Source organism: Physeter macrocephalus, chromosome 2 (genome assembly GCF_002837175.3).
Source record: "Physeter macrocephalus isolate SW-GA chromosome 2, ASM283717v5, whole genome shotgun sequence".
NCBI classification, from domain to species: Eukaryota; Metazoa; Chordata; class Mammalia; order Artiodactyla; family Physeteridae; genus Physeter; species Physeter macrocephalus.
The window spans coordinates 82,388,142-82,406,617 of record NC_041215.1 but is presented as its reverse complement, the minus strand read 5'-3'; the positions used below and the strand labels follow the sequence as shown (position 1 = coordinate 82,406,617).

The 18,476-nt window shown below is 39.8% G+C and overlaps 1 protein-coding gene across 15 annotated transcripts in view; it reads left to right on the top strand.

The window, feature by feature from the left end:
* The window catches only part of LOC102992546 (uncharacterized), a 127,494-nt gene that overhangs the window by 97,599 nt on the left and 11,419 nt on the right, over positions 1-18,476 (top strand). For 9 of the 15 annotated variants that reach the window (XR_008618762.1, XR_008618757.1, XR_008618763.1 and 6 more), the window contains 2 exons: positions 5,213-5,336; positions 10,581-13,226. Coding sequence is in view for 6 of the 15 variants with exons in the window: in XM_055088785.1 (XP_054944760.1) it covers positions 5,250-5,336 (87 nt within the window). In the remaining 9 variants the exon portion in view is untranslated. Of the gene's footprint in view, positions 1-40; positions 295-5,212; positions 5,899-10,580; positions 13,227-18,476 lie in introns of those variants that run through there. The other 6 variants (XM_055088783.1, XM_055088781.1, XM_055088779.1 and 3 more) reach the window with 4 other exon arrangements.

The following is an 18,476-nucleotide window of genomic DNA, read 5'->3' as shown; positions in this document are numbered from 1 at the left end:
GACCAGCAGGATTGCTGCTGTGCTTTACGGATGGTGAAGACATATTTTCGGCTCTTCCTTCTTTTTAATTCCTCCTTCTTTCCTTACTTCTGAGATGGGGACTGAATGGAGAGTACCAAATTGACCTGGAGAGCATGAACTAGATGTGCTTAGATTATGGAGCCTGGCCTCAGTGGGGAAGAAATATATCCTCACCTACCACTCCAACCGTGATATCCAATTTTAAGATTTAGCATCTAAAACAAGAACAGTTATGAAAATACCAACCTTCTTGTGAGAGCAAGATCAAACAAGGTAATGAATATAAAAGCACTTTGCCAACTGTAAACTATTTTAAAAAAATAAATCATGTTAACAATTATTGTAGCAATTCTTTTCAAAGGGAAACAGCCAAGACCTCGAGTGAATGGAAAAGTCACTGCATCTTCCCACCTGGCCCAACACTCACTGCCTTCTGTAAGACCCAAATCTCCCTCTCCCTCTTCCTCACCCCAGATTTCCTTACACCCTTCAGCACCAGTGGAAACGTCTCAACTAGCTGTTGATCTCAATATCGGATTATAGAAATTCACAGTAAGGTATAAATGAGGATTAATTCTTCTGGAATACATTTACATGTTAAAAGAATTTGTTAATCAAAAGAATTTGATCTAGATGGAATGATATGTAGAAAAAAAGGGAAACTGATTTTTTTTTGTAGTTTAGGTTTATTTTTTCAGATTTTAAATTAATACATGTGACAGTTGGCAGAAATGTATTCATATTTTCACCAAAAAATATGTACACAAATATTCATGGCAACACTATTTGTAATAGCCCCAAACCAGAAACAATCTGAATGCCCATAGATAAATTGTAATTTATTCACATAATGGAGCACTACACAGCAGAGAGAATGAAGGAACTAAAACTTTATACAACAACATGGATGAATCTCATGAACATGGTGGTGAGTAAAGGAAGCCAGGCACAAATGAGTATACACCATGTGATTCCATTTATATAAAGTTAAACAGGGAATTCCCTGGCGGTCCAGTGGTGAGGACTCTGCATTCTCACTGCCGGGGCCCCAGGTTCAATTCCTGTTTGGAGGAAATGAATCTCTGATGTTAGAAGTCAGGTCTGTTTTGGTGGGGAAGTAGTAGTGCCTAGGAGGGACGCACAAGGGCAACTTCTGGGGTGGTAATAATGTTCTGTTCCTTGATCTGGAGACTGGTTACATAGGTGTATTAATTTTGTGAAAATTTGTTGAGCTATAAACTTACGTATGCATGCATACATACTTCGTTAAAACATGCATGTTTTCATTTGATATGCATGTATAATGTACTTAAACTAAAAGTTTACTAAAAAGTTGGCAACACAGGGACTTCCCTGGTTGTCCAGTGGTTAAAAATCCGCCTTCCAATGCAGGGGACAGGGGTTCAATCTCTGGTCGGGGAATTAAGATCCCACATGCCGTGGGGCAACTAAGCCCACTTGCTGCAACTACAGAGCCCATGCGCTCTGTAGCCCGCCCGCCACAACTAGAGAGAAGTCCTCATGCCGCAACGAAGACCGACGCAGCCAAACATAATAAATAAATAAATATTTTTTAAATATTGGCAACACATGTTTATTGTAGAAAATCTAGAATATAGGAAATATATAGTGTTAAAGGATAGCTTTTGAAAAGCTAGGTAAAAGGTAAAATCATGACTCATGTAAATATCAAATTAACACACATGAAAGATTTTATTTAACTCAATTACTGAGGAAACCAGTAAGATGTTATAGGCAGTTCAAATGATTTAATATACAGAGATTTATATTATCTACCAGGCAAAATTCATTTGCATTACATTAATAGAAATCGTTTACATAGCTATGGACAGAAAACATTTGCACTACTATCAATTTTCTAAATGTTAACCCTCTTTCTCTACTGAGTTGTAAAGTAGTCTAGTCAAAGACAATGAAAGCAGAAATAACCAGAATGGATGAGCTAAATTTCATCCACTAAATTTCAAAGACTTTCTTAACACTAGAGTAAAATCAAAACAACCTGTAATCCTTGCATTCAGGGATAACCTACATGCACCATATTTTTTAATATCGTGCGAGAACTGTCTTAAATCTGTAGCAAAACTTAACTGCTTCCATACTGAGTATAGATTTTTCCCTTTGTTCCAGAAAGCATTTGTTCACATTCCTGGTTATATCCTTAGCATACATTCTTACAAGGAGAAGTACTAGATCAAAAGGTTCGACCATTTTATGACTCTTGATATATATTACCAAATATTATAGGAATACTTTGAAGCACATAGCTGGGCTGGAGGAAGAGAGAAAGAAAAAACCTTTCTAGGCCACATGCCCGTAAGACTTCAGGAGTAAAATGTATGTTTACAGCCTTGCAGCTACCCACTATCAGCCTTCTTCTTTTCCTTTGCTTTTGGACTTCACCAGGATTGAGCAAAAACTCAGTCATCGACTGAGGAAAAAGCGTGGGTTGGCACAGCAAACCACAAAAAATCTCCAGTTCAAACACAAATCCAAGATTACAAGAGCTCTCCCTACACTGATGGCTTCATCTGTATTAGGTTATAAATCCCTTGAGGGATTTTCCAGAACTCAAACCCCACTTCCTCCATGTGACTTCCTGTGTTCACATGTATTTTCTGATCTATTTTGCCAGTCAGGATTTAAAATATTCTCTAAACTATGTGTATCTAACCATGAGACCTAAATTATTCAATTATTCAATAGTGTTTATCAATTGTCTTCTAAGTGATGTGCTAGTCCTGGGGTAAGTGGTAAGCAAAACAGACTTATTTCTGCCCTGTGAGTCTCAAAAGTACGTTTAGCATATAATAAATAAAATATAACCATATACATGGAATGAACATCATGCATTTTAATGTCAGGTTATTTATTGTTTTGTTTTATTTGCTGACTATTCTTAGGAGATAGGTCTTTTCTTTCCAACTAGATAAGATGCTCCTTGAAGTCGGGGGCTATGTCTTCACTTCTCTAGCATCTTCCTAAGTATTGTGCACTTAATAGGCACCCAGTAGAGAGCAACCAAATTGAAAACATCAGTGCTTCATGTCTGTATGGACCAAGCAATTTATTCCTTCCAGCTCCTCAATTATTCTTATAATCTCTATGGGAGTAAGTAACAAATGATTGGGAAACATAAAGTAACTTATTATGTTAGTGATCGTTTTACATTTTATCTTCACCAATAGGTGGCATCATCCATTTTGAAATTATATTTTATAATGTTATAGACCAAAATTTTTTTTTTTTTTTTTTTTTGCGGTACGCGGGCCTCCCTCTGCTGAGGCCTCTCCCGTTGCGGAGCACAGGCTCCGGACGCGCAGCCTCAGCGGCCATGGCTCACGGGCCCAGCCGCTCTGCGGCACGCGGGATCCTCCCAGACCGGGGCGCGAACCCGGTTCCCCTGCATCGGCAGGCAGACGCGCAACCACTGCGCCACCAGGGAAGCCCCAAAATTTTTAAGTATGGAGTTCATTCAATAAATGTTTATTGGGCATCTTCTATGTGGAAGCTGCCCAGCTGGCCACCAGTAACAGAGTGAAAAATAAAAATACTACAGATATGCTTTAACCTACTTCCTTTCCTAGTATGCCCTAAAGGACATTCCACTTTCAGATTTCATCCTTGTTCTATAAAATAACATCTAAATCTCGGATAACGACTACTCAAAAACAACAGTTTTACGTGTGCGTGTGTGTGTGTGTGTGTGTGTGTGTGTGTGTGTATTTTCAACTCAACCTAGTATCATATTTTAAAAAGATGAGAGGGATGCTAAGTTAAATAAAATGTAAACCAGAAAAATATGGATTGGGTAGGGTGGGGTCAATCTGCAGAATTTAATCCAAGTTGGCTTTTTAATTAACACTATTTACCACTTCTCAGTGAAAGGAAATTTCTTTCCTTTTGGAAGATAAGAAAAGTGTGATCCGGGCATAGCAGAACTACTTCTACAGCTTCCAAGCCTGCACAGTCCCATCTGGAGATAATAAAAGGTCCCATTCCTCTGTGTTTATTTCAAAAGGTTCATTCTCTGGAATGACCTGAGGTTGCAAACTGTAGAGCATTTGCCAGCTAAAAAGGGCTGCTGCCTGAATATTACTCAGGAAGTGTCAAGTCCCTAGGAGAGCTCCTCCAAGCTCTCCTTAGAGTAGAAAGAAGCCCCTTCTGCTCTTCCCAACAACATTACCTTCTCCACAGGCTGAGGGAAGAAAAGGAGAAAAAAGAGAGAAAGGGGGAGGGGGAGCAGTGGGAAAATGAAATTGCAGTATTTGCATTAAACACCATGTAACAGCCACTAATTTATCCACCTATTGAAGAGAGAAAGGGGACATTTGACCAAATATGTGCTTCTTTTTACTGAGCAACTTTAAAGGGCAATGAGTGGCATTAGGTACTTTGGGAGATGCAAAGATGGAGCATACAAGGATTTTTGCCATCCAGGAGCTCCCAACCTAGTAACCACAGTAGTGTCTTGTGTAGTAGTGGTTAGAAGTATGGGCTCTAGGCTCTATTCATTTGAACCCGGACTCCACCACTTACACATTCCTGGATAAGTTATTTAACCTTTTCATGCTTCAGTTTCCTAACTTGCAAAATGGGGATAGAGTCATTAGGAAGATAAAATGAAATAGTACATTATGTTTTTAATAAAGAATGTTTATTATTATTAATACCAATAACTTTAATACACAAAGTAAATGTTCAGTGTCATAAGAGAGGTATATATAAAAACCTATGAAAACTCAGGGGCTAGAGCAGGAACTTCTTAGGAGGGCAGGGCAGAGCAAAGCATTCATTGTTAGTGTTTAAAAAAAACAGACAACAGACTCCAAATGGAGTCACTTGTGTTAAGCCATGTGACCAATCAAGACTTAATACCTAACTTAATTGTGGTTTCAACCTCCCCCAGGAATATAATCTTAACTGGTCAGTCTGGAATTTCCTGGTCAGCACTAGTGAGGTAATCCACTTGTTAGACCCCTTCCATCCTCCAGAGAAAGATGAGGTAATCTGCTCTTTCCTTGTCCCACCCCCTTCTGCTTATAAAAGCCTTCCATTTTGTACAGCTCCTTTCTATATGCTACATGGGATGCTACCCAATTCATGAATCACTGAACAAAGCCAATAAAATCTATAAAATTTACTCAGTTGAATATTGTTTTTATAACAGATTTGATGGCAGCAGTGGGATCTGAAGTGAACTTCTGATGGCTTCAGGACAACAAGAAACACAGGCATGGTATTCCACAAACCCACTGAGTTCTCTGTCTTCCTGCCATTTCCGAAGGCCATGGGTAAGCTCCTCTTGGTTCTGCGTTTCACTCTCTTTGGATTGAGCTCCTGATTTAATTGGCTTTCCAGTTCAGGACAGGTCAATTTAAGCTAGCAGACAGTTCCACCCAGAACTAACCCCTAGCTCTTGGTTCAGTTGTCAATTCCCCAGTTGATTGGAAATCTTAGCCCTTGGTTCTGTGACCAGATTCCACACTGGTAACTGTTGGCAATTTAGTCTGCAGTTTCCCATTTGTTTGAATCAGCTTGCAGTCCCCATTCTTTAGGGTCTCTTGTTTCAATTCTTTCCCCAACCCCTGTTCCACATTGGGAATGGCTGGCAGTGTGCACAGTGCCTTCTGTTGGCCAATCTGCAGTAACATTTCTTTGGTTACTGCATGGTATATTAAGGTTCACGTGTTTGTTTTGTTTTGTATGAAAGGCTATTATTGACAAGGATCTTGGAGGCCTAAAAGCCACAAAGATTGGTGGGCATGGATTGAACACTTAAAGCTATTAGAGTACTTGCCACCAAACTCTAACACTCCTGTGTTAGGATAAGTTGGCCATAGAATGGGTAGGTCGACACTAGGTCACCAGCCAACCTCAAGAAAATTTGCAGGCAATGAAGTACACTGTAAAACACCACACAATTCCCAACCAAGCAGCACATTCCCTTTTTAGTATTAGTTTGACTTCAAAAGCTTAGCTAAATAAATACATAAATAAATAATTAAAAATAATAAAATTTAAAATTAATTAATAACTCTTAAATTCTAAAATTCTAAAGACTTAAGCACACCACCTTCCAGCACACCTGCTTATTTTATGTCTAAGTAAATTGACCTGGAAGCTGTAGATTTTTGCAAAAATGGCAAAATCTTACTAAAAACAAGCTAGGATTACAGTGGCCATTTTGGGGAATGTTCCAATTAGACAAGATCTAATGAAGTGAACTTGAAAGCAAGCATTCCCAAATTAAACAGAATGAGATACATATCTTAATGGGTATGCAGAAGGCTCCAAAAGCCTTCATGATTCCAAAATAACTTCATTGGAAGATTCATTGCAAAGGCTAATAAAAAATTCAAGATACAAGAGGTACCTAAAATAAAAGACTGTAAGACTGACATGGCTTCTACTGCTTCTCTCTATCCTCATTTACCTGAGTATTCACATTCCACTAATTATCGGTCTGAACTGCTTTTCCATTCTGAAGAGGCTATTAAGCAGTTTAAAATAAAACCACCCAAGGTTGCAGGCAATTCTCCTCAGGTATCTTTCACTCCTTGGTCAAAGACTGAACTAAGGGCCACACTTAAAGAATTTGCTAAACCCAGAGAGGATTAAAAAACAAGCACTTCAAAAGTTTTTTGAAGAATTTAGAGTCATTATAGGGCCTATGACCCTGATCTGACAGATCTTTATCAGCTCGTGCACATGCTGGTAGAATCTGGTGAAGCACAGAAATGAAGGAAGCAAAATGCAAAACGCTGAGGATGATAATTTGAGATCCTCAATCTTCAGCATGGTCCCCTATGGACCATAAAATGCTCTCAAAGTAGAAACTGATCTTTTAAGAGTCGTTCCTAGAGTCTTCCTTGGTCTATTATTCAGACATGCAAACAAAAGAAAGATGAATCTGTGACAGACTTTAAAGCTCATCTGGAAGCGCTCTTCCTACAGCTTTCTGGGTTTCATACAATAGATGAGGTCACCCAACCTGCTCTACCTACCCTATTTGTAGATGGATTGTGTCCTGAGGTTAGTGGATTAATAAAAAGACAAAAAAATGGGATGGAAGGCTGGCTACCTGTTTGACTGAACTTGTGACCGTAGCTGAACACTTTGAAAGGACTTTGGAACAAGATTGTAAACAAAAATCCACCAAAGCTATTGACTTTAAAGTTATAACAGCTCCAAGGCCAGCTTGGATGCTTGGGTCCCCTACATCACAGTCTCCTGGCGGGGGGGGGTCTATCATAAAAATGCTGACTCAGGGGTTGATGTCTCAGTTGTATAGTCACTTGGGACTCTGGAAAAGATAATGTCCTCAAACAGCCTATGAATAATTTTCAACAGATTTGTAGGTATGAGCGCCCTCATATCGACCCTCAAAGGAGGGCCCCCGTATGGGCCCCTCTCAGAGTTGATGAGACTCTGAGGGATTTTCTGATAACTGTTATGTTATTCCCTTAAATAGCCAAGGGAAACTAAAATTAAAATCAATGGAAAACCTTGCCAAATTCTGGTAGATACTGGAGCTACACTCTCTACTTTAAACCCCTCTCAGAGCCTGCAGATGTGGTCCTAGAAAAACTGGCAGAAGCCAAGCCGGCTAAGGGTGAGAATACTTACCAGAGCACGCTCTCCCAGATCTCTGTCTACAGCACCCAATAGAGAGAAAAATAAAATATCTTTTGCACCTTCTTTGGGGGCAACAAAGGAGTTGTTTAGCACTTCCAGAAATATCTACTGTTTGTCCTGGCTGAAAATGGACAAGATATTTAGAAGGATTTTTAAGCAGCTCTGTGGTCAGAAATTGGCCAGTCTAAAAGCTGATATTCAGACCCTGATAGGAATTTTTTTAGGCCTCCTCCACTAAGCTAAAATAAAACTATGTACACAAAGAAAAAGAGAAACCTTCTAAAGATGGGTGGAGCAACCTATGATGTCATTTAAGTTGCAACCCAATTCCTTGAAGAATTAAAAACAACTGTTCTTTTCTTATGAATCTTTACAAAACCAGAAATGCTCCAAGAACTCTTATCTAAGTCATCTCTTTAAAATATAAACTTCAGGGAGGTAATTCTCATTAGAACAAAAAAAGTGGAAGGGGAGGTCATTTTAAACTTAGCAAATGAAAAATCTCTTATATTCTTCTCCACAAATATTAGTAAAAAGCTCTAGCCATCTGAGCAGGTAACCTTAACTTATTTCATCTACCAGAAAACATTGATCCAACTTCTTTTATAACTAGTAAGTTTTGTATTATTATACCTGATCCATGGCAGTAATTTTAAAACAGAAGCTATAATATCTCTGTTTTCATCTGTCCATATGTTTGCGTGTGTGTGGGGTGTGTGTGTGTGTGTGTGTGTGTGTGTGTGTGTGTGTAATAGATGTGTAGTATTTTCTACCTTTGGATGGTAGTACCAAAATTAATTTGTAAAAGAACTCTACTTGGCTTGAAGAGAATTAAGCACTTATATGAATTAAGGATTCCTAAAACTCTCAAAAATATAATGGAAACTAGTCCAAATGCTTTTCAAGTTCACATGATTTGGAATAATCTTTGGTAAATAAAAGCTAGTTTAAGGTTGTTGGATTAATTAAAAGAGGTATGTCTTCAGAATTATCGGCATTAAAATAATGCAGGCATACTTATTCTACTTAGGTTTCTTGGTCAAACAAGTTCATGTAATCTTTGTTACACAATTTGTCAGCAAGAAAAATAGCTTGGGATGACAGATGACTTTGTCTAATGTCTCATGAAATTTCTGCAGGTAGTCTAAACATAATTATCCAGAGTAAGTGAATTTAATAGGTATAAACAAGATAAAAGTTTTTAGGTGAATTTTTTTTTTTTTTTTTTTGCTGTACACGGGCCTCTCACGTTGCGGAGCACAGGCTCCGGACGCGCAGGCTCAGCGGCCATGGCTCACGGGCCCAACCGCTCCACGGCATGTGGGATCTTCCCGGACCGGGGCACGAACCCACGTCCCCTGCATCGGCAGGCGGACTCTCAACCACTGCGCCACCAGGGAAGCCCAGACCCTAGCTGAATTTTTACAATAGTTTCCCCAAATCTTTTTGGTAAACTGAAACCTGAAAGTTTTGCTAAGTTAAGTTAAATGATGGATAGCCATTATATATCTAGATCATTTCCAAATGAGATAAAATGCTAAAACATTAGTTGCTGAACACAGGCTTTTCTACTTTTGCTTCCTTTCCCAGAGGAACTAAAGATACTTGGATTTATTAGTAAACATGTTTCATGCCACACTGAAAACTTTACTATGAGAAAGCATATGTTTCTAGAAATTATAAAAAGTATTTATAAATTTTTCATTAGAATGCTAATATAACAGTTCACAATTGTTTACACATATATATACATATATTTATATATGTTTACATATATATATATAACTAAAGCTACTAGAAATAATAAGGGAAACATCTCCATCTGCAAGGAAAGTAGGATGTATGTTTTCAGTAAAAGAGGTATAAGGAATAGAGGTGCATTTTTGTTGAGGAAAAAGAAAGTAATTTTGTCCTAAAGTGAGACTGGTTATTTCAGAACAGGAAAGAGGAAAAGCAAGTACAAAATTGTAAAGGTTTGTGGAAAAGGAATCTTGGGGATAGAATTTTACATGCAGTCAAGCTGGCTAAGATTAAAATGAATTTATTTAAGTTAATGAGTTTTAATATCAAAAGTAAGCTAGTACAATATTAAAATTTGGTTTTCTCACTGTTGAAGGGACAGGGTTTTTTTGGATTGTTGGTCTGCTCTTAATATGACGTTGTAAACAAAGGTGTTTCTTTACCTTTTAAGTGATCTGTCTAGAGAGCAAAGATTCTGTGTCTTATCAAAATAATTTCCTGTGTTTGTTGTTTTTATCAGGTCTTTGATTACTTGAGTAAACCTAGTCTTCTTGCTATTAAAAGAGCTAAGTTTTGCTCAGAACTATGTAACCTTCTTTATTTGCATTCAAAGTCTTTGTCACTATGGTTAGATGGCTAAGTATTGTTTCACAGTGACCTATGATCCTATATGACCAATTGTTTTAAAATCTTTTGATATTTGTTTACAAACTTCCCAAAATCAAATTCTAAATAAATTCTTTTTGATTTATAAATAACTTTAGGATTTCCCAGAGGGTCCCTGGAAAATCACAAAAGATTTGTTCTTTCTCCTTATAAAAAGGAAGAGGTTAAACTAATTAGGCTTATTTGATATGTTAAATTACATGGGAAGCATTGTCAAATAAGAAGTAATATTAAGCCTTCTTTATGTTGTATTTGTATAGGTATATGTTATAAGTATTCCAGAAATTGAGAGAAATTCTTGGAAATCTGATATGTTCTGGTCTAATGTAATCAGTCACAATTATTATCTTAAAATGTGTATGTCACAGAAATAACCGAATTTCCTTGTCAATTAAATTGTAAAAAATTCTCATCAGATCTTTTTTTTCTTTTCTTCTTTTTTCTTTTTTAGATCTTTAACCATGTCCATTTTTTATGTCTTTTATCATTTACAGAGTTATTGTTTTACTCTGATGCTTTTGCAAAAGTGTTCTTGCAAAAGTGCTTCATCTTTAAGGAGATTCATGGAAAGGACTTTGACAAGTACAGGTTTCTGGTAACTTTAAGATCATAAAACTGAACTGGGTAAGAACTTCCAGAACTAATGGAAAAACTGGATTCAAGCAAAATAAGTGTTAATTACATGGGACTGAATGAACTGAGGAGGATGACTATAATTTTTTATGACTTTTTGTTTGAAACATTGCTGGTTCCTTAATGGTTTTTTTCCCAGATTTAAGGAAACCTTTTCTCTTAATTTATACATGACATGCAGCAATTTGGTAAAGTATACCTTTGTAAACACAGATGAAACATTTACTTTTTCTCCCTACCTGATCCCTCCATAATTAGAAAATTCTTGAGTATTCTTCCACAGCAATAGAGTTAGCTATTTGCGTAAGTTCAGTATGAATCAGTTCTCCTTGTAACAGGACACAATTGGAAACATTGGCTATATTACCAAGGCTTTGCCTGGAATGTCATATTTGAGAGAGATATACATGGACTCAGATATGACCAAAGTTTATATGGTCAGTCACTGTAAGTTTAATGCAAACAAGTTGGTTTAACTTTATCCTTTTTTTAATGGGAGAAATTGTAGAGAGAAAAATTATGTTTGCACGTTTGTAGCTATTATATTCTAGTTCTGTTAATTGTCTTTAAGGTTTTGCTATATACCTATAAACTGGTCTGGATTCTAAAGTCTTGTAGTTTCCTCAAATATCTTGCTACATTTCCAATTTCTCCCCCTTTTCTGATTTGGAATCACTAAGAACATAGAATGCCCTTGAATCTCCTTGGAAGGGACTATACCAGATCCTCCTAACTACCTAGATGGCAGCCAAACTTCAGGGATTTGAACCTTAGGTATACATCTCACAGCTGTATTCAAGTCAAACGGACTAGGAAGAGAGGTAGCCGACTTAGAGGTAGACTGCTTCCTCTCAAGGCACTGGATCAAGACTTCATGAAACCCTTTCTTCTCCTTCTTCTCTTTACTCTGGCATTGACCTGGAAAGATAACACTATTGTCCACATCTCCCAAGCCATTGCTAAGGAGGGTATCTAGAATTTGGAAAAACTTTTTATTTCAGGCTAGGAGATTTACTTCCTGAATGCACGGAAGACCTAACTGACCCCTGGCTTGAATGGGCAAATTCAACAATTTCTGCAAATGAAGCATTAACAGTGCCACTTTAGTGGAAGTGGTTTGTTCCCCAACAAGATTTATCTTTGTATGTGGTGGTTATCATTCCCCTTTGGCCTATGGATGCCTAAATGGCTAGTGTATAACTGGTAACACGCCTCTTAGGTTATCTAACCATGCCCCTAAACAGTCCACAATCAAACTGAGACACCTCACTGGCCAACTCCCCTGAATTTTGCATCATCGGGTTAGAAAGGATCTACCAGGCATTTTTCATGATTCAGAATTCTCTTCCTTTGGCAGGTCCCTACTTCCCTGGTTAGGAGTAAATGTGAATGAGGCTATGATCAGGAACTTCTCCTTAACTCGTGAAAGTATTGTGGAGTCTCCTGCTAAGAAAATAGCTGCCCAACAACAGTCCTTGGACTTTCTGGCCAAAGTTCGTTCTTGATAATAAGATAGCCCTTGATTATCTTTTAGCTGAACAAGGAGATACCTGTTCTGTGGCCAATACCACCTGCTGCACCTGAATTAACACTTCTGGAGAAGTTGAAACTCATTTACATATGATCACTAAGCAAGCCACTGGCTTAAAAGGGTGACTCCTTCATCTAGTTCTTTCTTTGACTTATTTGATTTTCATTGGTTTGAGTCTTGGGGACCGTGGCTCTGAGGTACACTCCAGACATTGGGAATTATCCTACTAATAATAGTCATGGTAGTCTCCCTGGCATGTTGTATTCTCTCAAAAGTCTTAAATGCATGTTTGCAGCCATTAACCACTAAGCAAATGAACTCCCTAAGACTGGAATGCCAGAAAATGAATGAAGAAAACGACCAACTAAAAAATTGTGAGCCTGAAGTCATGACCTGTGAATACCACACAGAAGATCAATAAAAGCTGTGAGAACTACAGAGCAGTAGCCGAGAATGGCACTAACGCCTTAAATTTTTTTTGTCATACCTCTCAGTTAAGCTGCTCAAAGGATGGGAATTGTTACAAAAGAGACAACAGACCCCAAATGGAGTCACTTGTGCTAAGCCCATGTCAACAAACCAAGACTTAGTACCTAACCTAATTGCAGTTACAACCTCCCGGAGGAATGTGATCTTAACCAGTCAGTCTGGAATTTCCTTGTCAGCACTAGTGAGGTAATCCACCTGATAGACCCCTTCCATCCACCAAAGAAAGGTGAGGTAGTTTGCTCTTTCCTTGTCCTGCCCCCTTCTGCCTATAAAAGTCTTCCATTTTGTACAGCTCCTTGGAGCTCCTTTCTGTCTGCTAGACGGGACACTGCCCAACTCATGAATCATTGAATAAAGACAATAAGATCTTTGGAATTTACTCAGTTGAATTTTGTTTTTTAATAATGGCTTTATGAAGGTGGTATTGTAACTGAGCTTTGAAGAATAAGTAGGATTTGGAAATGCAGAGATGGGGGAATGGAGAGTGCCCCAGGAAGATGGACTATGAACAATGGTGATAGGAAAGGAGGTCAGAAGGTGTGGAGTATTTGTTTGTAGCAGAAATAGTTAGTAGTTCAGTTTAGCTGGTATGAAGGACATATGAAGAGAAAATGATGGTGAAAATTTAGCTGTAACAATAGGTTGGACTTATGTGCAGGGCATACACAGGCATACTTGAAGATATTGCACACTTGGTTTCAGAACACCACAGTAAAGCGAATATCAAAATAAAGCAAATCACACGAATATTTGGTTTCCCAGTGCATATAAAAGTTATATATATGCTATACTGTAGTCTGTTAAGTGTGCAATAGCATTATTTCTAAAAAAGGGAAAAAAACAACAATGTACATACCTTAATTAAAAAGTAATGCTGTTGGAAAAATGGCTCTGATAGACTTCCCTGATGCAGGATTGCCACAAACCTTCAATTTGTAAAGAAAAATGCAATATCTGCAAAGTGTGATAAAGCAAAGAGCAACAAAACAAGGTATAACTGTATCAGGCAATGGAGTTCAGCCTTTATAATTTGGGCAGAGTAGGAAGCCATTGAAGGTTTTTGAGCAGGAAAATGGTGTGCTCACAACCATGCTTTCAGAACTCAGCAACCAGGTGTGACATGTATTAGAAAGAAGAGAGATGAATGTGATTGTAATAGCTGCCATTTCCTGAGTGCTAATGTCTTAGTCCATTTATATGGTGAGAGTAACAAGGTAAAGGTGGTGATGAGAACTGAGAAAGAACAGATATGACATATTGGGGTGGTTAGAGTTTACTGAATTTGATGGGTGTTGCATATGGAAGGCAAGGAGGGGCTCTCTGGCTTGGGTGAGTAGGCAGATAAAAGTAAGGACCTAGCAAGTCTGGGGGGAGAAACTCAGTGTGTTCATTTGTTGACGCAGGGAATTTAATGTAGTGAGACAACTGGGCAGTGATGTCCAGGAGGCAGCTAGAAATGTGGGCCTTGGGAGAAAAGCTCAGGACTGGAAAGATTTTCAGATGACCTGCAAAGTTATACCAGTAGATGGAGAAACAGAAGCCTGGATTAAATTACCAAGGGAGAGTAGAAAGAGTGGCAAAAGAGGACCAAGGGTGAGTCCTTGGGGTACAATCATATTGGGGAAAGGGTGACAATGACTCTGCATCATAACCAATTCATCAAATTTCACTGTCACCTGATAGCCTGTGGACAGGAGCAGAGAAATTAGACAGTGTGTCCTATCCAGAGTAGGGATCAACAGGATCGGCGGCCTAGGGAGGGCAGGCATGATGGAACCAGGGATGCTGGTCAAAGCCTCACTAGAATGTCTCCCTATGGATCTCAGGCTTAAAAAGGGCTGTCCAGTCTTGGTTTTATAGGGGTTCCATAACAAAATACCACAAACTGGGTGGTTTAAGACAAAAGAAATTTATACTCCTCCAGTTCTGGAGGTTAGAAGTCCAAAATCAGGGTGTTTGCAAGGTTGGTTCCTTCTGAGGACTGTAGAAGAATCTGTTTCATGCCTCTTTCCAAGCTTCTGGTGATGACTGGCATTCCTATGTGTTCCTTGGCTTGTAGATGCATCTCTCCAATCTCTGTCTCCATTGTCACATAGCATTCTCCATGTATCTCTGTGTCTTCACATGGCCTTCTTCTTATAAGGACACCAGTCATGTTGGATTAATGACCTTATCTTAACTGATTACATCTGCAATGACCCTATTTATGGATAAGGACACATTCTGAGGTACTAAGGATTAGGACTTCAACATTCCTTTTTTGGGAGGATACAATTCAACCAATAAAAGGCCTGATAGCAAGAAAGAAAGTAGTGTAGGTAGGGGGAGGAGGAGAGAAATGGGGGCTGGTCAGTGTGGCAGAGATGCAGGTGGAATTTTTGAACACTAGAGAACGGTGGAAGTGCTTTTCGCCGCAAATGAGTCTGAGTTTGAGATGACTGTATTGGTTTATACACATTTAATTACACCTCTAGCTTTAGAATATTTTTTTTCCATCAGGAATTTACTTGGATATGTGAGTTGGGTGCTTTCCTAAAGCTCCAGCATAGATGGACCCAGTCCTCTGCAGAGACTTGGGGTGATCATCTGGTTGGAAGTGAGAGGCTAGGGGATTTGCCCTAAGCCATGGTTTATGGCAAGCCCATCATATTTATATGGTTTGTTGTTATTTGGGGTGACCTGGGGTTAGGGGAGCTGTTGGAAGTAAGGGGGGCCAGACTCCCAACCAACCTTTGGACGTCCATTGATCTCTAGTTTATCCTTTCATCCTGCTGACCTTTCCAGATGTATTGTAACTATAGTAACCCAAATGTGTTAGTTGAAAATGGAACCAAGACTGCATGATTTCCATGCTCTCAGACTCACTTGCTGGCTCAGGGTCATCAGCAGAGAGGGCAGTGTGTGAGTTAACTTTCCTAGTATGGTAGTTCAAGCATTTGGGGGCAGCCTCTAGCAGCAGCGGTCTTACATAATGATGACATAGGCTTTTGCTGCCCTTGGAACAGTGAATAAGAAAATGCACACAACATAACACGACCTGTGTCACAACACAGATTTTGCAACTCACGCAAACAGCAAGGTACACATTAAGTACAGTAGAATGGTTGCTTGTAGGCCAAAGGAGGAGGGTGGGGGGGAGACCCAAATAAAGTGAGATGACTGATTGATAAAACAAGAGGGGAGCATTGCAGAGACTGATAAGGAGAGGGTATTATAGACTAAGGAGTGTAATTAATACAACCTCCTGCATCAGAAGTTTTAAAAAACAAAAAACAGCCAGAATATCTGGGTCGGAACTGCAAATCCACTATTCACTAGCTTTTTGGAAGTTAGCTAACCTCTCTATCCCTCAGCTCAATCATCTGTAAAATGAGATAGTATTAGTACCTACCTCATGAGATTGTTGTGACAATGAAATGAATCTGAATGTATAAAGTGCTTAGAAGAGCACCTGGCACATAGTGAACACTCAACCGGAGGGTTGAGTGAATTAAGTAAAATAATCCATATAAAATGCTTAGCACAGCACCCGGCCCATAGTGTTCAATCCATGTTAGTTAACTGCTGTTTTCATAGGCATCATCGTTATCACCACCATCATTTCTTTACATGACCAACACCATGCCTTAAATGAGAGAGAGAGAGAGCTGGAGACTGTTTTGCACCATTGAAAGACAATGCTTTCTACTATGCTAATTCCACCTTCATCATTCCTTTTGTGTAATCTTGGGCAAGTCGCTTCACTTCTTGCAGTATTGGTTTCCCCAAGTAAGCCTCCTACACCTGTCGTCAGTGTTAAATCTCACTCTTGGCACATCACTCCCTTGGAAGCTCTAGTGCTGGAACCCCGCACTTAGTTGTATTAGTTGCTGTGACAGGACCCAAAGCAAAGGCAGGGGCCTGATCCTCAGGGAAGTCACATTGGTCCTTGTGAAATTGCCTGACCCCTTAGGCAAGTCACGCCCTCTAACATAAGCCCTATCAGTGCAACCTACTTGAACCCCAAATATGGGGTCATTGGGAACTATTGGTGCCACATAGAAGCAGAGGCCCACCCAAGATGGGATAATCTGGGTTACCCACCGTTGTCTCAGGGATTCTACTCATCTTGTTCTGACCTTTTATTTTCTGTTTTGTGTCAGAGTTACCAAGGACTTGCTTTGTCAGTTGTTGTACTGTTTCACAGCTCTTCTCTCATTTAGTCCTCATAACAGCCCTGTGAGGAAAGAACTGTTACTCTCATCACTTTGTGAATGAGGAAACTGAGGCACAGGGATGCAGAGTCATTTGCCCCAGGTTATACAACTAGTAAGTGGCTGAACCAGTGGCTGAACGCTTGCAGCCTGGCAGCAGAACCTTTGCTACTACACCACCCCTTGGAAATTCCCAGGGAGTTTGGCAGTTTGGATCCAAAGGGAAATTGGATGTAATCTTGATGCAACAATTTCACCTTAATGAATTTATCTGATAGGTCTGTTTGACTGGCAGTTTGAATGCTTATAATGGCAAAAACAAACAAACAGGAAAACAGCTAAACATCCATTTATAGAAGACTGTTTAAGTAATTTACGCTACATAGTTGCAGTGGGATGATGCAGACTCATGAAAAAGAATAATGTAGATTTATATGCATTAATATGAAACTATCCCCAAGATGTAGTCTTAAGTGAAAAAAAAAGCTTGCACAAGTATGTATATTAAAAAAAGATTGCAGGGACTTCCCCGGTGGTCCAGTGGTTAAGAATCTGCCTTCCAATGCAGGGGATGCGGGTTCAATCCCTGGTCGGAACTAAGGTCCCACATGCTGTGGGGCAACTAAGCCCGCACACTCTAGAGCCCTGCGCCACAACTAGAGAGCCGGCGTGCTGCAACCAAGATCCCACATGGCGCAATGAAGACCCGATGCAGCCAAATAAATATTTTTAAAAATTGCAAAAGTAGGGCTTCCCTGGTGGCACAGTGGTTAGGAATCCGCCTGCCAATGCAGGGGACAAGGGTTCGAGCCCTGGTCCGGGAAGATCCCACATGCCGCGGGGCAACTGGGCCCGTGAGCCACAACTACTGAGCCTGCGCGTCTGGAGCCTGAGCTCCGCAACAAGAGAGGCCACGATAGTGAGAGGCCCGCGCACCGCGATGAAGAGTGGCCCCCGCTCACCACAACTAGAGAAAGCCCTCGCACAGAAACGAAGACCCAACGCAGCCAAAAATAAATAAATAAAAATTTTAAAAAAATTGCAAAAGTAATGTATATAACATGCTATCATTAATACTTTAAAAAATAAATTTAATTATTTATTTATTTTTGGCTGCGTTGGGTCTTCATTGTGGCACGTGGGCTTTCTCTAGTTGTGGCGAGTGGGGGCTACTCTTTGTTGCAGTGCACGGGCTTCTCATTGCAGTGGCTTCTCTTGTTGCAAAGCATGGGCTCTAGGCGCGTGGGCTTCAGTAGTTGTGATACGCGGGCTTCAGTAGTTGTGGCTCACTGGCTCTAGAGCGCAGGTGCAGTAGTTGTGGCGCATGGGCTTAGTTGCTCCGCGGCATGTGGGATCTTCCCAGCCCAGGGCTCGAACCTGTGTACCCTGCATTGGCAGGCAGATTCTTAACCATTGCACCACCAGGGAAGCCCTCTATCATTAATACTTTTTTTTTTTTTTTTTTTTTCGGTACGCGGGCCTCTCACTGTTGTGGCCTCTCCTGTTGCGGAGCACAGGCTCCGGGCGCGCAGGCTCAGCGGCCA